At 36.4% G+C, this 21,255-nt stretch overlaps 1 protein-coding gene across 1 annotated transcript; it reads right to left on the reverse strand.

Annotated features, from left to right (window-relative positions):
- Nucleotides 1-10,520: 10,520 nt before the first annotated feature.
- On the reverse strand, nucleotides 10,521-12,070 carry LOC149190231 (chalcone synthase-like). The gene is made up of 2 exons (XM_089413378.1): nucleotides 11,804-12,070; nucleotides 10,521-11,701 (listed from the first exon to the last, which is right to left on the reverse strand). The coding sequence occupies exons 1-2, from the start codon at nucleotides 11,994-11,996 to the stop codon at nucleotides 10,698-10,700; spliced, it is 1,197 nt and encodes a 398-aa protein (XP_089269504.1). The 5' UTR covers nucleotides 11,997-12,070; the 3' UTR covers nucleotides 10,521-10,697.
- Nucleotides 12,071-21,255: the final 9,185 nt, after the last annotated feature.

Raw genomic sequence — 21,255 nt, forward strand, 5'->3', positions numbered from 1 at the left:
TGAGATCTATCTGCTCGTTACATACCCATGGTGTCATTCATGGTTATAGTGATGTCACCATGTGAAAGAGGATGTTTTTTTTATGAAGTGTGTCATCATGAGTGTATGATTTGATACATATTGTTTATGCTTGTGTAATGTCAATGTACATTGGTATGGTTGTGTTGTCATGCATGAGGTCATGGTATGTGTAGTTGATATGATCATGCATTGATGACTGGACTATAGCTAGACTGATGGTTACATGGTTATATGCTTATGTATTATATGTCTATATGTTGTTATGATTATTTTATACATGTATCACGCTGGTTTGATGATCTTGCAAATGAGATATCCTCCCTAAATTTGCTAAGGTACGTTGGTTTTTGTGATTTGGTTTAGTTAACATAATATTCCTTGCAGGAAAGAGATCCAAATGACTAGCAACATGGTATACTAAAAAGACTCTTCCTATGAATCAGATGAGCAACGTGGTGTTGGGCACTCTTTTGATTTGAAAGACATGTTGAGAAGCTTGAAGGAAGAAATAAGGAGCTGTAAGGCAGACAATGACAGAACCATACAGGAACAAGAGAAACAAGTAGAGGCTAATGCTATACTCCTTCAAAGTTTGTCAAAATTGCAGTAACAAGGGCAACTTTGGATCAACCATGGACAAGAGGAGATAACTAATGGGGCAAATGGCAATAGTTCTCATGGTGGTCACATTTCAGATAGAAAAGGCACTATTAGAGATGGTAGGTTGTTGGACACTCCGGATAGGAGAGGTGATTGATACAAGTACTGTTCTAGTTTTGGTTTTGATAGGCATCATGATCGTCATCGTTAGCATCCTTATAGGAGGAGTGATAGGGGATATTCACCTAATGAGTTTAACAATACAAAGCCACCTACTTTTGATGGATACTTGAAGGAACTAGAAGATGAAAAGGCTTGGATACTTGGGATGAACAGGTTCTTTGAGTTACATGAGTACAAAGAAAATATGAATGCCAAAATAGTTATCTTTAGGATAAGAGGTAAAGTAGACATCTGGTGGGAAGATGTGAAGTGTGTTAGAGACATCAGGAAAGATGACTTGACTTGGCATGAGTTCAAGAGGATTTTTGGAAGAAGTACTTGTCAGAAAGGAACTACAATAGTAAGGCCAAAGAATTCTATGAGCTAAAGATGGGATCAATGCCAGATGAAGAGTACAGGACTAAGTTCCTAGAGCTATTGAGGTATGTACCATTACTTAAAGATGAGAAGGCTAAATTTCAAAGATTTGTCAGGGGATTTCCATTAGCATTTAGAGATCAAATTGAGTATGATGAGCCTGAGTCACTTAAGGGAGTTATTGAGAAATTGAAGCATTGTTATGAATAGTCAAAGCATAAGAATGAATCTCAACAAGGATGTAAAGGAAAATACAAAGGTAAAGGTAAATGGCAGCTGAAAAGAGAAAGGCCTCAGAATACAAACGAAAAAGAAAATGTGGCACCACAAAAGAGGTTCAATGCATCTAGATAAGGAAATGGGTCGCAACAACATAATAGAGGTGAGGGTACTAGTTGTTTGGAGTGTTAGACATGCAGTAAGGAGCACCTTAAGAAATATTGTCCACAGAATTAGGGTGGTAGGCCTTAGATATATAGTGCACAAGAGGCACAAAATGTTGAGGATGTTGGTCAGAGTGTTCCTCATATTTATGCAGCATTGGATAACAAATAGGCAGACCATCATGCATCTATCATTGAGATGGATGGTAAGATTTGTCATCAAGTTATTTCTATTTTGATTGAACTTGGATCTAATTATAGATATTATAATCCTTACTTGGTGAATAAGTGTGGTTTGAGTAAGGAATTGCATGAAGAACCTTGGTTAGCACAGTTGGCTATAGGTACAAATAAGCAAGTTCATCATTGGGTAGGAGCTTGTGCATTTGATTTGAATGGTATGCCTATCGTAATACATTTGAATGTATTACCATTCAAATCATACAGTATGTTGTTGGGTATGGATTGGTTGTATCTTCATAGGACCAAGGTGGATTGTTACGAAAAATCCATTGAGTGTGTGGATGCAAATGGGGAACCAAGAGTCTTATAAGTAAAGAAGAAAAACACATTAGTTATGATGGTGATAGCTATGCAAGAAAAATGTAGTCGTAGAAAAGGGTGTATGTTATTCACAGTGCACATTTCTAATGACAATGGTAAGGAAGTTAAGGATGCAGATTTTTTGAGCAAGTACCCTTTTCTACAACAATTTCAATATGTATTTCCTAAAGACATTTTAGATGTTCCACCTCACATGGATGTAGACTTTTCTATTGAGTTAGTGCCAGGGGCAGCTCCAGCATCAAGCACACCTGAATTGGTAGAGTTGAAGTTGCACTTGAAGGAAATGTTGGACAAGGGATACATTAGGCAAAGTGTATCACCTTGGGGTGCACCATTTTTGTTTGTAAAGAAGAAATTTGGTACTCTCAGATTGTGTATTGACTACAGACAGTTGAAAAGTGTGACTATCAAGAACAAGTATCCATTACCGAGGATTGATGACTTCTTCGATTAGCTGAATGGAGCAACAATGTTCTCAAAGATCGACTTGAGGTAAGGATACCATTAAGTATGCATCAAGGAAGAGGACATTCAAAAGACAGCTTTCTGGACTAGGTAGGGGCATTATGAATTTGTTGTAGTTCCACTCAATTTGACTAATGCTACAACTACATATTTTTGGTTGATGAATAGTGCGTTGCATCCATAATTGGATAAGGTTGTTATTTTTTTCAGTGATGACATATTGGTATATTATAAAAACGAGGAAGAGAATGACGAGCATTTAGTAGAAATTTGAGATTGTTTAGAGAGAATTAGTTGTATGTTAAGATCAACAAGTGCAATTTGTTTCAGACTGAGGTACACTACTTGGGACATGTTTCCAAGAAGGGCATTGCAGTAGATCCATAAAAGATAAGGGCCATCATGGAGTGGGTAGATCCCAGGAATGTAGATGAGGTGAGATATTTCATGGGATTGGTAGGAACTTTTCAGAAATTGCTTATCCTATTACATCATTATAAAGGAAAGGTAAGAAGCTTGAATGGGTAGGGGAGTGTGAGGTTAGTTTTGAGCAGTTTAAGTAGTTGTTGACACATGCACATATGTTACAGATTGTAGATTCAAACAAGGAGTTTGTAGTATGCATAGATTCTTGCAAAAGAGGACTTGGTGGATTCCTTATGCAGGATGGTTATGCGGTACCCTATGAGTCACGATAACTAAATGTGCATGAGCATAACTACCCAACACAAGATCTTGAGTTTGTAGTGATCATACATGCATTGAAGATTTGGAGGCACTATCTTCTTGGAAGGTGGTTTGTGTTGATGAGTGATCACATTGGATTGAGGTATTTGTTTGACTAACCGAATCTGAATGACCGACAAGCTAGATGGCTGGCCACGATTAGTGAGTTTGACTTCGATGTCAGGTACATCAAAGGAAATGAGAAAAGGGTGGTGGATTCTCTTAGTAGGGGGGTACAGGTAAATCACTTAACATCAATGACCTTCTATGGTACAAACTTACAGGATAGGATCTTGCAGGCAGGTCAGTGGGATGTTAGGTATATGGAGATTGTGCACAAGTTGCAACAGAGCGTACGTACATGTACAAGTATAGGTAGTAATATATGTACAGGTACAGGTGTAGATGTGCAGGATGTGGACTATTGTCATACAATAGATGGATTTGTTAGATTTAGGGACATGATATATGTGCAGACAGTATTTATCTCAAGAAGGTGATCTTGACAGAGTTTCACATGAAGCCATATTTAGGTCACCCAAGCTACCAGAAGACATTGACCACAGTGAAGAAATTCTATTATTGGCTGAATCTGAAGAAGGATGTAGCATAGTCTATGGTTAGGTGTTTCGATTATCAGTGTGTGAAGGTAGAGTGTGAGCATCCAGGTGGACTACTAGAGCCAATTTTTCTTACAACAATGGGTATCATGAATCTTTGAATATGAGTCCATTTTGGGGCATTGTATGGGTGGAGTTGTAATACTCGCATTAGTTGGAGTGATCCAATTAAAAAGGTGTTGATTGGACCAGACATGTTGCCTGACATGGAACATGAAATGCAGGTTATAAAGAAGAATCTAAAGCTAGTACAGGATAGACATAAGACTTATGCAGATCGGAATAGGGTGTTCAAGGAGTTCCATGCTAGGGAATAATTTTACTTGTACATCAAACCAAATAATATATCCTGATGGATTGGGTCATGTTCCAAGCTAGCACCATAGTTTTGCATACCCTTTAGTATTATTGAGAGGATTGGGCGAGTAGCCTATTGACTTCCACTGCCTCCGAGAGTGAACTTCCATGATGTTTTCCATGTGTCATTTCTTAAGAAGTATGTTAAAGATGTTGATCATGTGATTTACTGGTCTATATTGGAGGTGGAACCAAATGGAGAATTCCAGTCGAAGCCTCAGTGTATATTGTAGAAAAAGGTGCTCATGCTCTAGAATGGAGCAATTGAGCATGTTAAAGAGTAGTGGAAGCACTTTGGGCCAGTGAAACTACATGGGAGATGGCGGATCAAATGCGGTCTATGTATCCTTCATTGTTTCCAGTTGAGGCAAAGCAATTTTTCTATGATGTTTGGTATATGTTTTGGCATATTTTTTGGTGTGATGTTTTGATATATGTACATATGTATATGGATGTAAATACCACCATGAGCTATGTTATAAAGCTCCAATAAGTGGTATGGATGTCATGTCATTTATAGTTGTCATGTTGTTATGTTATCACATTGGTTTGCTTCTCATCAGGGTGATCATCGTAAATACTGCATTGAGCTATGTTATAAAGCTCCATGGGAAATATATTTGGTTTTCAATGATTTTGTTGAGCTATAGGTGTGGTTGAACACCAAGGATGTTGTCGCACAAGGGGGAGGATTCTACAATAGCCCTACTGAAAATTTTATGTAATAAAAGTTAAAAATAATAACCATGGTTGATGGGACACATATTCCGAGATAAATGTTTGGGAAAACATCCTAGTGGGTGTTCCTTTGGTTTATTATGGCTAAGGAAATTGGCAAAGGTAATGCCTAAGGCTTTGGAAAGGAAAATGGCATTTTTGACACATTTATTTATGAAAATAATGGAAATTAGGGGAAAAGAAAGGTGAAAGGTCACAAGTTTCACGTGAGTAGGAAAATGAAGGAAAATAATGGAAAATTAAGAAAATAGAGGCCTAATTGGTACAAAGGATTTTTAGCATTAATTTGTAACATTTTGTCAGCTTAGTTTGGGAGATCTCTCATTACTCTCTCTCTCTCTGTCTCACTCACTCTGGGAAACTTAGAGTTTCCTTCAAAAAATTTAGCATTGGATCAAGAAAGGAAAAGAAGGAAAGAGGAAGGAAGAAGCAAGCAAGGAGAAAGCAAGGAAGAACATGATGAAGCGACTACAACATTATTCTTTGCAATTATTGATTTTCATGTGTATTTTCCTTTCTAGATTTGGCATGCATGGTTTTTCATGTGGTTATTTTGTTGTTATGGCATGGGTGTTACCAGGTGTGACAGTGTTTCTAGCCCAGCCTTTCCATTTCCGGGTAACCATGGTGTGATGGGGTTCTTATGTTTTGGTTGAGTTAGATTGCTAGATGTATTTGAAGTTGACTGAGGTGGATATCCAAATGATATAACACATGGCCTAGTGGTCCTTGAACCAAACTATGGATCACAGTAAATCCACTGGCCTAGTAACCCCTTAGTCAAACTATGGGTTGCGGTAAAGCCAATATTGTGTTGCCTCAGTGGGCCTAGGAATCCTTATCGATGAGTGGCAAGATAAACAGTAAAGACAAGAGGTTGATTTCTGTCCATTGGGCCTCGTCATCCTAGATTGGGATATGCGGTAAATCCTGGAGAGTGGGTCTCAGTTTAGGGCCTAGTCATCTAGTGTGGATTGTGGTAAAGCCTTAGGGACTAGGAGATATGAGAATTCCTCACAGTGTAGGTGGCGAAATCCAGTGGTATCCATGTGTGTTTGGCCTAGTGATCAGGTGGAGATCAGGATAAAGGTTGTTATTACATGTTTATTTTGTTGGCCTAGTGATCCGGGATGGATTACGGTAAAGGATGATTTCTATTGATGAGGGTGAGGTGGTTTATCTTCGGGATGCCCTAGTTGGTTCTTTTGGTTTGATTACCACTTTCATACTTGGATTATGGCATGGGAGTGAATGGTTGAAGATAGATTTGGCTCAGCCATTCTATGGTCGGGTGGAACATGGTAGTCCCTTCCTAGGTTTGGATTTTGCATCATCAATATGAGGTTATCTATCCTTGTAATTCTATGAGTATTATACTCGTTTATATGTGGATCATATACTTGTTCTTTCCTTGGTATTTCTATTGTGATTATGCTAGTTATGTATATGTTTTATGACAGTGGCTAGGTATGGCTCTCATCATGTTTTTACTTGTAGATGAATGAATAATATATATATGACCTAATAGATGATAATGCAGCAAATGATATAAGGGAACAATGCTCCTTAGCGATTCTAAGATAAGTAGGAGATCCCTATTGTTAAATATGTTGTTTACACTTGTATATCACATATTCGTGATAAGTTTGACGAAATTCCTGTCATGGCTAGTAGGGGTCCGGTTAAGGGTGATGAGCCTCGGTATTGGAACAAGAATGCTGCAACTCCCAAAGTTACCAACTTTAATGATCAATCTGGGGTTCATACAAACTGAAGAGGTATTGGTACTATATGTGCAACATATAATGTGTCGTTTCTTTGATTTGATGATGTAATGGAGTGAAAGTAATAAAATTAGATCCTAAACTAATTGTAGAAAATCAAATGCTCGAAATGGAAACCTTAACCTATTGTAAGAAAGAAAATAAAAGCAAAGAAACCTATTATAATTTCATAAATTAAATATCATGAAGTAAATGTCAACCTCTTGCTACCTTTTTTCACCATTTGGACACCTCTAAAACCTTCAAAACACCTTTAGATGAGAACTAGGACATCTTGTAGTAATTCTTGTAGTAACTACATGAAATCCTGTAGTAATTCATGTAGTAACTAAAGGAAACCTTGTAATAGCCTGTTTAAACCTGTTTTTAGGAGAAATGATAGTATGAGCCTAGGGTAGGCCCTAAAATTGAATTCCATGCCTTTCTCCCCTTTCTATAACATCTTTTAGGCATTGGAAAAAAGCTAGAAAGAGATTAGAGACCTCTTGGAAAGCCTTTTTTCATCATTGGAGTTTGAGTTCTATTTTGATGGTGAATTCCTTCTTGTACTTTGTTGCCTTCTTCTTCTCTTTTGTGGCCTAGATGATTTCCTAATGGCCTTGGAGTTCTCTTTGTTGATTATGTCTCCCTTAGGCACTTCCATTTTGGGTTTTAACACAATTTGTTCCTTTCTTCCTTCTTGTACCAGCATTCTTCCTTCCTGTAGTAGCCATTCCTTCTCTTTCAGGGTCTTCTAACAATATGGGAGTGATGAGAAATTATGTAGAGGGTTTGGAGGATGATGCTAGGGCTCAAAGGGAGTAGTGTAGGTTTTTGAAAATGGAGAGGATGTGCTCTGTGTGATTTTTCAGGAAATTTTCAAGGTGAGACGGACTCTAGGGTTTTTTCTTGAAAAATATTAATTTTTTTCTTATGAAATGGAATGGATGAATGATGGATAGATAGTGGATATGAAGTGGATGGAGGGCTTGGAGTTCTATGGTGACTTGGTTTTTACACAAATCTCATATTTTAACTGTTTTCCCCATTCCTCGAAATCATCACCCTTCCTAATTTGGTTTTTCCACATTGCATGAGTGAAGGAGTTAGCTATATTAACTAGTTGAAGGTGGCCGAGATTATTGACCCATGCTTAGCTTATAAAATCTCATTTCTCATTCATTGGCAACAAATTTCTAACTATAATATGCTCAAGAGAAGAGGTCATGAATATTTCATACCTGTACCTACCTGATGGTTGTTGGAGAGGCATGCATGCTGTTGTTGAGTTGATGATTGATCCATGGTCCTTTGGAGGTGAAAATTTCCTTTTTTTTCTTCTGCACAGGTCTTCATAGCTTGGTGATTCTAAATCTCTGTCGTCCAGTTACCGTGAGCAAACTATCTTATTAAAATATGACCTTCTTGGAGTGTTGGGCTGGGCCATGGGTGATGTTCACCTTCCACACACTCTTCACAACTGGCATACCCCATAACAACACTTCATTTCACCTTCCCTACCTTCCTATATCATTAAGCTAGTTTCTTGTAGAAAACCAAGGCATCCTGTAGTAACTACAGGGAACCCCGTTGCAGTCTGTTTAAACCCATATCTCCCAAATGGTATACTGGATTGACCTAAAATTTTCTAAGCATGTTGTCATCATCCTTATGCACCTCCCCATAAAAACAATTTGGCCAATGTATGCACAAATCTCGAGAAAAAATAAAAATAGTTGTAGGTGATGGAGGTTGATTTCTGAAAAATGTGCACTGGAATTTTTTGAAACGGCTTGGGCATGTTACCATCGTCCATATGCATCTCCCCATGAAACAACTTTGCAAATGGATGTACGAATATCAAGAAAATTCAAAAATGGATGTAGGTGATGGAGGTCAATTTCTTGAGAATTGTGCACTAAAATTTGCTGAAATTTATTAGGCATGTTACTATAATCCATATGCATCTCTCCCTGAAACATCTTGGCAAATGGATGCATGGTTTCAAGATATCACAAAACTAATTTTCTGCTCTATGTATTTTTCTTCCTATAGTAACTGCATGATCTTCTTGTGGCATTTTAGGACAATAAGGAAAATGACTGGTAAAATATTGGGAATGATGAGTGGATGGTGGAAATAGATGAGGGTGATGGATTGGCATAGCCTTGATCCTTTTGGAGCATCTGAGAAAAGAAGGAGAAAGTCCAAGTTTGACTTCCTTTGACTAGGCTTTTGATCAAGTTTTCTTTCGGTGGCTAACTTGTTTATGTTGCTTGTAGAGGTTGGAGAATGCATACATTCATGAGAGAGAGATCATGGAACAAAGATTTTTTTTTTTTTCTTCTTCTAGGCATTATAGCTGCCTCAATGATGTTTTCAACTAGTAGGTATGGGATTGCATATTTCTTTGATGCTTATCATGATAGCCAAAAACTACACCTGGGAATTGTCGCCATAGTTTATGACCTATTATGGATTCTGATCTTCTCAAGTAAGTTGTGTAGTTTCCTTCGTCCCACTTCGCATCATTATAGTGTTGTCCCTACCCTTTCGCAACCATAGATTTTTCACTAAACTGGCAAATCTATGATCTACAACACTGATGTACCTACTTGAGTCTTAGCATCCTCACATAAAGTATGGATGAAATCTTATTATACATGGGTCGATTCTCATGGCGATAGGGTGGCCATGCAAGCCGCCAGGTGGGGGAAGTTTGCATACCCTCATTAAACTTGACCTCATTCATTGTGGGCTCATCGTGCAGTTGATACGCACCATCCATGGGGAGATTTTCACACAATAGAATAATAGGTTTAGCATTCATCCTCTTTCGCATAAATAAAGATAAGATGTAAATTATTTTCTATTTACTTATATTGTTAAGTGCAAATTATTATGTAATATTTATGTTGATAGATGTTTTTTCTATTGAAAATAGGGCCCTACATGAAGAGCTTAGGATAATGAAATTTGTTATTTAGAATGAATATATATATATATATATATATTATATATATATTATATATATATATATATATGAGATTTTAATATTGAATTCTATATATATATAAGAGAGCTTACTATTGAATTCTTTAATTTCATAATTAAATTCATAAATATTCCTTTTTAAAAACCCAATGGTAGATAAAAATTTTCAAAAATAAAATGTTAGACAAAATATTTAAAATGAACCAGATTCATTATTTAGAAAACATATTTGTAACTATTATTAAATTGAAGTCAAAAAGTCAATGATTCATTATTTAGAAAACATATTTGTAACTATTATTAAATTGAAGTCAAAAAATCAATAATTTAATTCAATCACAGCTGCTAATCTTTATCTAAAAGTTTAAAATGAATGAGATTCATAATTTGCAAATATATATATTTGTAATTTTTATTAAATTGAAAACTCAAATTTAATTATCTAATCATTTTTATTTTACAATTTATACTTATTCAGTTGTATTTTCTTGATTCCATCTCATGTAAAATTTCAACCATTCTTTATCACTTTAAATATGATAAAAAATATGATTTTATCATATTTAGATGAATGTATATATGTTGGTATTTTATTATATTTTAGAATTCTATTTATATTTGAATTTTTTTATAAGATGAGAATTTTCTATATAGTAAATCAAATTTCTTATTGTTATATAATCTAAACGTTTATTGCTTTAATACGTTGAAATACAAAGGGATAATACAATAATGAGAATGAGAATAAGGAGGAGAAGGAAAATAGAATGGGAATGGGAATAAGAATAATAAGGAGGAGAGGAGAAACTCTGAGGATACTTGTATTTAAGAAAGCATTCGTAGCAAATATTCGGATTGAACGAATGAGAAAGCACGTCTCATCTACTTGGGAGGGAGCCTGTCTTCCATGGTGATTCAATCAATCACTGCAGCGGCGGCAGCGGAACGCTCTTGAGGACGACGGTTTCGACGGTGAGACCCGGCCCGAATCCAAACAGAACTCCCACATCCAATCCCTCTCCGGTTGTGGAACACCCACTCTGCAGAGAGGACTTCCTTAACTCGTCCAAGATGAAAAGCACGCACGCGCTGGACATGTTTCCGTATTCGCTCAGTACTTGCCTCGTTGCTCTCAGTTTCTTGGGATCCAGATTCAGCTTTGCCTCCACCTGATCCAGAATGGCAGGGCCTCCTGGGTGGGCGATCCAGAATAATTGGTTCCAGTCGGAGATTCCGAAGTGCTGGAAGGCGTCCACCAGACTCTTTTCTATGTTGTTGGAGATGAGCCCCGGAACGTCTTTGAGAAGGTGGAAGGTAAGGCCCGCCTCTCTCAGGTGACCGTCGATGGCTCCGCCGCTGTCGGGAAGAATGGTCTGTGCAGTCCACAGCAGCTCGAAACAGGGCTTCTCCACTTCGGGGATGGGATCGGCTCCCACAATGAGTGCAGATGCACCGTCGCCGAAGAGAGCTTGGCCCACCATGCTGTCGAGGTGAGTGTCGGAGGGGCCACGGAAGGTAACGGCCGTGATTTCGCTACAGACGACCAGAACCCGAGCTCCCCGGTTGTTCTCTGCGAGATCTTTAGCGACGCGGAGAACCGTGCCTCCAGCGAAGCAGCCCTGTTGGTACATCATCACTCTCTTCACGCTGGAGCGGAGACCCAGAAGCTTTGTTAGCTGATAGTCGGCTCCGGGCATATCGACTCCACTGGTAGTGCAGAAAATGACATGAGTGATCTTAGATTTGGGCTGACCCCATTCCTTGATGGCCTTGGCAGCCGCTTCTTTTCCAAGCTTGGGCACCTCCACCACAACCATGTCCTGCCGTGCGTCCAACGTCGGCGCCATGTAGTCGCATAGATTGGGATTCGCCTTCAGAATCTCCTCCGTCAAGTACATATATCTCTTCTTTATTCCCGATTTGTCGCCTGCAAGCAACAGATGATGACAAGGTTATAAACATATTATTTCTGATCATCGCATATGATTTAGACGACTGAGTTTGAGATTAGATGGGATTTAGTTCTTACACATTCGCTGGAATTTGTGCTTGAGCTCTGTCATATGCTCGCTGTTGGTGATGCGGAAGTAGTAATCGGGGTAACTGCTCTGGTCGACCGCACTAGGGGGATTGGCAGTGCCGATAGCGAGGATGGTGGCGGGGCCATCTGCTCTCTGAGCCTTCCTGAATGCCTCTAAATCCAAATCCAAACTCCCAGGCATGCTTGCTCGCTCGCTGTGATCGATGTTGTAATAAGCAGCAAAGAAGTTTATGGGATGCCGCAGGCGCTTACTTGCTTACGTGAATGGACTGTTGAAGGAAGTGAGTATGAAGAAGTTATTATATAGCGCGAGGTCGAGCAAGCACGTGGCATGACCCCCAACTGCCTTGCCAAGTAAGGAATAAGCAAAGAAAGGAAGATGGAGAGAATTCATGTACGGGTTAAGGTGCGAATGTAATGCACGTGCCAGGAGAGTTGCATGGTGAAAGATGCACGCGCCTTGCGTGTCACAGGGGGATACATCATACGGGTCAGAGAAGGCAAGAAAGCAGAGTAGACTCGGACTCGATGTCCATTCTCCTCCAACGTTCTCTCGCTCTCGCTATCGTTGTCGCTGTCGTGATGCATACATTGACGTACGACGTTTTCGTAGTAACCTGCAAATTAGGCGCTTCTCTTACTCTCGATAGAGTATAACCTGCACATAGTGCGCTCCTCTTAACTAAATTCTAATTTTTGCGGCGTCGTGACAACATTTCCACATGGACGGGAAGACTCTATATGCGTAAATAAATAATATGCTCTTTACTGAATTACACGACATATGTCAATCCATGGGATTTATTTTCTATTAACATCATTGTGGGAGAGTGAGAATATCAGATAGTCTAAACAATTAGTATTCGAAACCAAACAAAAGACATTGCTGCAACACATGTGTAATTGAGCATAGTTCAACATATGTAATAGTGTAAGTTCAATATATGTAATAGTGCAAGAAACTAAAATATTTCCATAAACCACCCATATGGCTCACATGTAGATATGAGACCACAAGACCATCTTATACAGCAATAAAATATATATATAAAAACTATCTTACAAAAAAGTTTCCTTATTTGTAATAGACATTTTGTTTGTTGGTGTACTTATATCAGTAGCGTGAATCAATTTCCCCAATATATGTAATATACATCAATGCACCATGTTTTGATACACACCAAGGTTTCTGAATGTCTATGCTAAGCAATAGTATGTATGACATATTTTTGGAGCTTCCATGTGTAATTTAAAAATTAACAACACTAAAGAACTTCTATCAACAATACACATTGGTGTGTCACATCTTGATATACATGAAAGCTCTAAAATATATTGAATACACTGGTGTGTATGATATATACAATTCTTAGTTTATATAATGAAGAAAACCAATGTGTCACTACATATGTAAAAGCATATGTGCTTATATCATCTTACAAACCATAGGTTTTACAATTTGTAAAGTAATACTTTTATTTTTAGAGTTAAAATTACTATGAATTGAACTCTCAACATGATAACACATCTCATTGCAAATAAAAATATTAAATTAATGTCTTAAATTTAAAAGTTAAAAATTTATTTAATAATTAATTTTTCCATAAATATTAAAAAAAACATCTATTATAAGTTATTGAAAGAATTAATATTTTTTTCCCCAATGTGGGTGTGATCCAGTAGGGATCTAAGCCATGTGTAAGTTGAATGTTGTAAGGGTCAGAGGGCGGTTTAGCCACAACTCTCGCATGCTTGGTATTGAAGGTAGGGTGGCAACGTACATGCCATCAATTAATAACGATGAGACGGGCCAGAGCAATATCTCCTTACAGGTGTTAATGGTTTTCCGCTCCTCATTCTCAAATGCTTGGCTTCTGGTTTCAACAATTAAAATCCATCTGTGTAGATTACTTGATCGTGGATGAATTTTCCCTATGAAATCCAACCCCCACTGTAGAAAAGGAGCATGAACCAATACTGGAACCAAAGGAAGTGCTGACAATTTTTGTTTCCCTGCAAATAATTGGCATGGCATGCAACTTCTCACTCTTGCTCCAACTTCTTTAAAAAGTGTGGGTGAGTAGAACCCTGCCTTTAAAATTTTGTAGGTTGTTGTGGCATAGTGTCCACCACAAAACCCTGCATGGAACTGATCTATAATTCCCTCTATTTCATTTTCACTTAAACAAAGAAGAAGGATATTAAGTGGGTCTTTCTAGTAGAGATTAGCATTGATAATGCAATATTTTAATGCTTTAAGCTTAAGGGCTTTACATTGCTTCAAGTCAAGTTCAACTAGACATTGAAAATACCTAAGAAACTGGACAATATTAGAGTACCAATCAGAGAGTAGATATTTCTAATCTATATGAACAAGAATAGCTTGGTATGAAGAAAGAGGTTCTTGTGGGTTCTCCCCTTCTGTGAGAGGAGGAAGTTCTTGTGGATTCTCCCCAAATGAAATTGAAGAAGGTTCTTGTGGATTCTCCTCAGATTAAATTGAAGAAGATTGATGTGGATTCTCCTCAGATGAAATTTGAGAAACCAAATTTATCCCCAATACTTTGCAATTGGATCTAGCTAACAATTTGGTCAGGCTTTGACCCTTTACTAGCTTTGTGGTATAAATTTCAAGGTCAAATTCAAGGATTTTAGCAATCCATCTTCCTCTTCTTCCATTAACATCAGGCTGGGTCAAAATAGTTTTAACAACATGATTAGGGACATAAGCTATAATGTGTGAATGGAAGACATAGGTTATAAAGGCTTTGAGGGCTTAGATTAAGGCATAAGCTTGTTTTTCAATAATATCATACCTAAGCTCAACATCCCTCATGACTTTGGAAAAGAAGGCTATTGGCTGGTCATTGCCATTTGTGCTCTTCTGTAAAAGTACAACAACTAAGGTTGTCTCGGATGCAAAAGAAAATATGCTAAAGGGTGAAGAATAATCAGGACTTGCTAATATAGGGGCCTCAGATATAGCCATTTTGATCCGATCAAAATCATATCTAGCATAAACTTTCCATTTTACTTCATTGTTTTTCTTTAGCATGTCCGTTATATCCTTTACTATCTCTACATAATTAGGGATGAACCTTCTGAGAAAAATTATTTTCCCAAAGAAGGTTTGTATCTCTTTCATATTCCTTGGTAGAGATAGGGTCTGAATAACTGAAACTCTCTTTGGGTCAATTATAACTCCCTCCTTGGAAATTATATTCCATATTAATTTCCCTTCCCTTATAGCAAATAAAGATTTCTTCGGATTAATGAATATTGTTGGGTGTGGAGCATGATTATTTAGAGGTCTTTGTTTCAGCTGGATGTATACCCCAGGAAATTTGTAGACCCCTCCACAAAGGGGGGTGTGGGGGGGACTTGTCCCCCTCGTGAGTGTTTGGGGGGGCCCATCCCCCCCGGCTGGGGGGTTCAGGGGCTAGCGGTCCCCCGAGGGGGGTTTCGGGGGCAGCATCCCCGAAGCTAAAAACAAATGTAAAATTGCCTTGTAAAAGTATAGTAATTTCTAGTCAACTTGGGTCGTTCATTAAGCAGATGATCTGACGGTAGAACTTATGTTTAGTTTAGGGTTTTTTGCCCTATAAGGCAACCCGTCTCTTTGTATGAGGGCATTGTATTGAGGCTGTGTAATAGATGTGTATTCTCCAAGCGAGAAACGGAGAGGTGAGACCGTGAGAGAAAACATAGGATATTACAGCGAATCTGTTGTAGGTTGTGTCTCTTTATTTTGCTGGATAATAGAAAGGAAGGACTGGCTTTTTGGGGTGGACGTAGCCCAAACTGGGTGAACCACGTATATCTGTGTCTCTCTGGTTTTATGCATTTTTTTTGTTTATATTTATGCAATATTCTATGTGTTCCATTCCTCTGTAATTTATAATTTTCTAACAAATATGCCAAATTTCCTACATCTGTCAAAAACCTTGCTCAAGTGTTTTAAATGATTTTCATAAGAATCAGAAAAAAAACAATTAAATCATCTAGATAAATGACAGTAAATTCAGATGTTATACCTATAAATTCTAGATCCATGGTTCTCTGGAAAGTGGCTCCAGCATTGGTCAACTAATCAGGGATCAGTATTTTAGCTAAAAAACGAAATTCCTTAGAATTGCTTCTATCCTGAATGAATGGATAGAGTTCGTCTCCAGGATTCAATCACCATGAATGATTGGAAAAACTGACATCGTATGCAAATGTTAGAGCTTCTAAAATTCTGGGAAAAAAACCCTGCAGGGCCAGCCCCCACCCCATGTGACCAAGCAGCTGAACCAGGAGCTAGGGGCCAACTGTTAAGCGGGATTAGTGTGCCACTAATCAGATCAGCATTTAATTAATCCATAATTAAGTTGGCCGAATTTATGGTGGAGCTGCTAAATCGAGAACCACCACCAAACTTGGTGGACTTAATTGGAGTCTCTCCAAATTTAGTGTTGGTTTTTTAGGAATAACTGTTTGAGCCATAACTTACTCAATTCTCATCCAAATTTTGAAAATCAATAGTCATTTTGGCTAATTGGCATGCTGGGAACTCAGTGGAGTAGGTTGCAGAGGCAAAAGTGGTAATCTACAAGTATTTTTCTTCACTTGAATATTTTTGAAGCCTAGGGCCACCAGCTGTTGGAGGCCATTACCAGAGCAATTGGTAACCCAATTGAGTAAAAAAATAGTCATTTTTGCCTAATTGGCATGTTGGGAACTCATTGGAGCAGGTTTCCGAGGTAGAAGAGGTCATCGACAGGTGTTTTTGGTCACTTGAAGATTTTTGAAGCCTAAGGCCACCAGGTGTTGGAGGTCATTCCTAAAGCAGCTGGTAACCAAATTGAGTAAACAAATAGTGAGTTCTGATAGATTTCAATGTTTTAAACTCATTGGAACAGGTTCCAAGAGAATTATATGCATCTAACAACAATTTGAACACTATTGAATCTAATACAAAGGGCCACACTATGAAGTTGGACCAAGGAGATGTAGTCCAGGAGGGGTGAACTCCTTCAACAATTTTTTTTGTATTGAGCTATGTTATTTGTGCTTGTTGTGGTTTTATATGCTGCTTTTCAGCCATTTAAATTCGTGCTTTTAAGTTCATGAAAAACACTAAATTTCACCAAGTTAGTTGAATTGACAATCACATGCTCATGGATAAACTCTCTATGGATAAGCAAACCAAAGCAAAGAAAATTTTATATCTGGAAATGATACTAGCACATCATTAACTACCCATCAAATTCATATCATCAACCCAAATTACATTATAGTATACATGAATGTATCCCAAGGAGTGGTGAAAGCAGTTTTGTCTTGGTCAGCTTGACTTACCATGATCTGGTTGTAGCCAGAAAATCTATCTAACATACAAATTGCACTTTGCACTTGAAAATTTATGAAGTAGATGATCCATTTGGGCAATGGATAGTTATCCTTTAAGGATGATTTGTTCAGATTTGGGAAGTCTACACATAGCCTAAGATCACCATTTTTCTTTCTGACAGGAACTAGGTTGGCTACCGAGTCAGAATACCTTAAACATACTATGATATGAGCATCAAGCAGCTTTTTAAGCTCTTTCTCAATAGTTGGAAGTAGTATGGGATTGCTTCTTCATAGTTTTTGTGCATTGTACAATCAATTCTCAATTCTCCTGATACCTACAAAATATTCAAAGGTGTTATGAATATGCATAGTTTTCTTTTCGAAATCCATATATCAACATAATCCTCCTGAAATTGAGGACATGAAATTACTTATGTAAACACCCTTGATAATTGGAGTGTCCCGAAACCCAACTATAACTTGATGTTTTACAGACCTAGATTTTGATAGAGGAACCATAAAAGCATTAGCAACTTGATCATCTTTTCTAAAATATATATCAAATTATTATGCTTCGACCTTCTCCATAAATGAACATGAAAAATGAGAATGTTTAATCTTACTATTTGACACATAAATAGTTACAACTTATATGACACTTTGATTTTCACAATATACCACAACCAATGTCTCAATTTGAAAACCAAGTCCACCCATTATAATGTCAAATCCATTACTATATTTGTGACAATGATGTAGTGCACCATGATACTTAACTTTTGTGGGTAAAAACAGACCAAGTTTATTGTTTTTCACGACCAAGTTGTAAAGTTCCCTTAATATAAAAAATACTTCTATTTGTGAGTTTAAAGTGACCTTCATGTGGACCTTGCATATAATATAGGGAAAACACTCTTTAATGAAGGATTTTGTGGAGGCATTTCATGTTACAGGACAATGAAATATTATATATATATATATATATAAAATATCTTACAAAAAAGTTTCCCTATTTGTAATAGACATTTTGTTTGTTGGTGTACTTTTTTTTTTTTTTTTTTTTTCCAGCTGGTTCACGTATCCTGGTCAGTTGATCCGCTACTCCAGGTTTGATAAATCTGGGTGGACCCCACCCGAAGGGGGTCCACCCCTCGGTCACCACAGACCTAACCCCAAGAGCTTTCGGGTTTCGACCCTGTGACCTCCCATTGGCGAGGCCCCAACTTGACCGATTGAGCTAACCCTTGGGGCTTGTTTGTTGGTGTACTTATATCAGTAGTGTGAATCAATTTCCCCAATATATGTAATATACATCAATGCACCATGTTTTGATACACACCAAGGTTTCTGAATGTCTATGCTAAACAATAGTATGTATGACATATTTTTGGAGCTTCCATGTGTAATTTAAAAATTAACAACACTAAAGAACTTCTATCAACAATATGCATTGGTGTGTCACATCTTGATATGCATGAAAGCTTTAAAATATATTAAATACACTGGTGTGTATGATATATACAATTCTTAGTTTATATAATGAAGAAAACCAATGTGTCACTACATATGTAAAAGCATATGTGCTTATATCATCTTACAAACCATAGGTTTTTGTAAAGTAATATTTTTATTTTTAGAGTTAAAATTACTATGAATTGAACTCCCAACATGATAATACATCTCATTGCAAATAAAAATATTAAATTAATGTCTTAAATTTAAAAGTTAAAAATTTATTTAATAATTATTTTTTCCATAAATATTAACCATACAAATACCATACAATAAATTAAAATAAAATTTTATACTAACTATACAAATACCATATTCACAATCCTTTACAGTAACGATATAAATATCATAATGAAATCCTTTTAAATGTCCCTTGTATTTGATGGATAAAATAAGTTATATAATATTTCCCTAAAATATCTATAATAAATTAGTCGGTATAAAATTATTAACTAATAAATATAAAAAATATTATTATTATAATATTAATAAAAATAAGATTATTTATTACAAAATTATTTTGGAACTGTTATTAATATTCGTTTTATTTTCGGAGTTTTTGAGTTTATTATGATTTTATTTATTTTGTTAAGTTTTCAGATTGCAACATTATTGTTGATTGTGAATTTTGTTATTATAGTCATAATGTATTTATACGATAGCTTGCTACCGTTGGGATTTTATTTATTAACAATATTTTTGGAGAATCTAGGTAGATTAAAATATTAGTATTTGAAAAAAGAGGAGGTGTCTAAAAACATTGCTACAACACATGTAACCGAGCACAATTCAACATATGTAATAGTGTAAAAAACTAAAATATTCCCATAAACAACTCATATAGCCCATGTTGCATATACACGTACACATATATACATTTATATATCAAACCATAAGACCATCTTTTACAACAACACGATGGAACCAACTCTCTTGAAGTGAGAAACATGAGGTCTACATATATGATGAGTTTGCATAACAAAACCAATGACTTTTGCCTCATTTTTCATGGTAGTTGATTGGTTTACACTAATTATCTGACTAGTTAAATATATGCCCAACCAACTATCTAGTTAATCCATTAGTTGGCCACTAAGTCGATTGTCTAATCAATTCTCCTAGATAACTCTTGACTAGTGATTGAACACCTACAAAATATCCAAATGTGTTATGAATATGCATAGTTTACTTTTCCACACCCATATATTAGTGCAATCCTCTTGAAATTTAGGAGTTGAAATTACTTATGTATATAACAATGATAATTGCAGTTTCTTGAAGCCCAAGCATAGCTTGATACTTTACAGACTTAGATTTTGATTGAGGCAACATAAAAACATTAGCAACTTGATCATATCTTCTAAAATATTGATCGCATTATCATGTATCAACCCTCTCAAGAAATAAACATGAAGATGAGTGTGTTTAATCTTACTATGTGAAACATAAATATTTACAACCTGTATCACACTTTTTTTTTCACAATATAAAACAATCGATGTTTCAATTTGAAAACCATGTCTATGCATTATATGTCAAATCCATTATACTTTACTTTTGTGGGTGAAAAAAAGACAAACTTTAGGGTTTTTCATGACCAAAATATTGGTTTAGATCCAAGAAAAACACATAGTGAGATGTAGACAACACACCATCACCATATCTTGTCCAATCCAATTAAATGCAATTGACTAAAACATCCACATCCACTTAGCACTACAACATTTTATACCAAGTTGTTAAGTTCTCCTAATATAAAAAATAATTTTATTTGAGAGCTTATAGTAACCTTCTTGTGGATCTTGCATACAATATAGGGAAAACACTCTTTAGTGAAGCGATTTCATATTACAAGACAAAACAAAATTATTAAAATAACACCTCTCACAAAAAAGCTTCGATATTTGTAATAGATGTTTTTTTGTCATTGTCCTTAACCAACCGTCTCAATCGATCTCTTGATTGCACATAATACATCAATACATCATGTATTGATACACATCAAGGTTTCGAAATGTCTATACTAAGCACTAGTGTGTGTGACATATTTTTGGAGATTTGACATGTAATTTAAATATTGACAACACTAGAGAACTTCTATCAACAATATGAATTGGTGCGCCATATCTTGATATGAATGAAGACTGTAAAATACATAAAACACACTAGTGTATATGATATAGATTATGAAGCCTCACTACTATTTTATATAAGGAAGAAAACCAATTTGTCACTACATATGTAAAAATATATGTGTGTATATCATCTTGTAAACTATAGGTTCTTGCAAAGTAGTAATTGTATTTGTAGAGTTAAAATTACTATCAATTGAAATCATGAACTTGATAATTGATCTCATTGCATATATGTATATATATATATATATATAGTATATATATCAACAATGATAAGACTACATCATGATCATGTCCAAGAAAAACATCCTAATATGGTGGGGAATTGAACCAACGACTTAACGTTTAGGAGTGAAACTATCTGGTCCTAACTAGAATTAGTGGTAAGTGTTTTTGGCAACAACTCCACCTAGCTAACCAACATGGACATCGATCCATTTTTCTTATAGTTCTCCTTAG

Source organism: Pinus tabuliformis, chromosome 3_1, assembly GCF_031772625.1.
Source record: "Pinus tabuliformis cultivar Carrire ecotype Pingquan chromosome 3_1, CPIR1, whole genome shotgun sequence".
NCBI lineage: Eukaryota > Viridiplantae > Streptophyta > Pinopsida > Pinales > Pinaceae > Pinus > Pinus tabuliformis.

What these genes read in the sequence shown, in the direction of transcription:
- LOC149190231 (XM_089413378.1), bottom strand. Translation starts at nt 11,996, where the DNA reads ATGCCTGGGAGTTTGGATTTGGATTTAGAGGCATTCAGGAAGGCTCAG. An exon ending in GCACAAATTCCAGCGAATGT is followed by an intron (nt 11,702 to 11,803) that starts GTAAGAACTAAA and finishes TGTTGCTTGCAG; the next exon opens with GCGACAAATCGGGAATAAAG.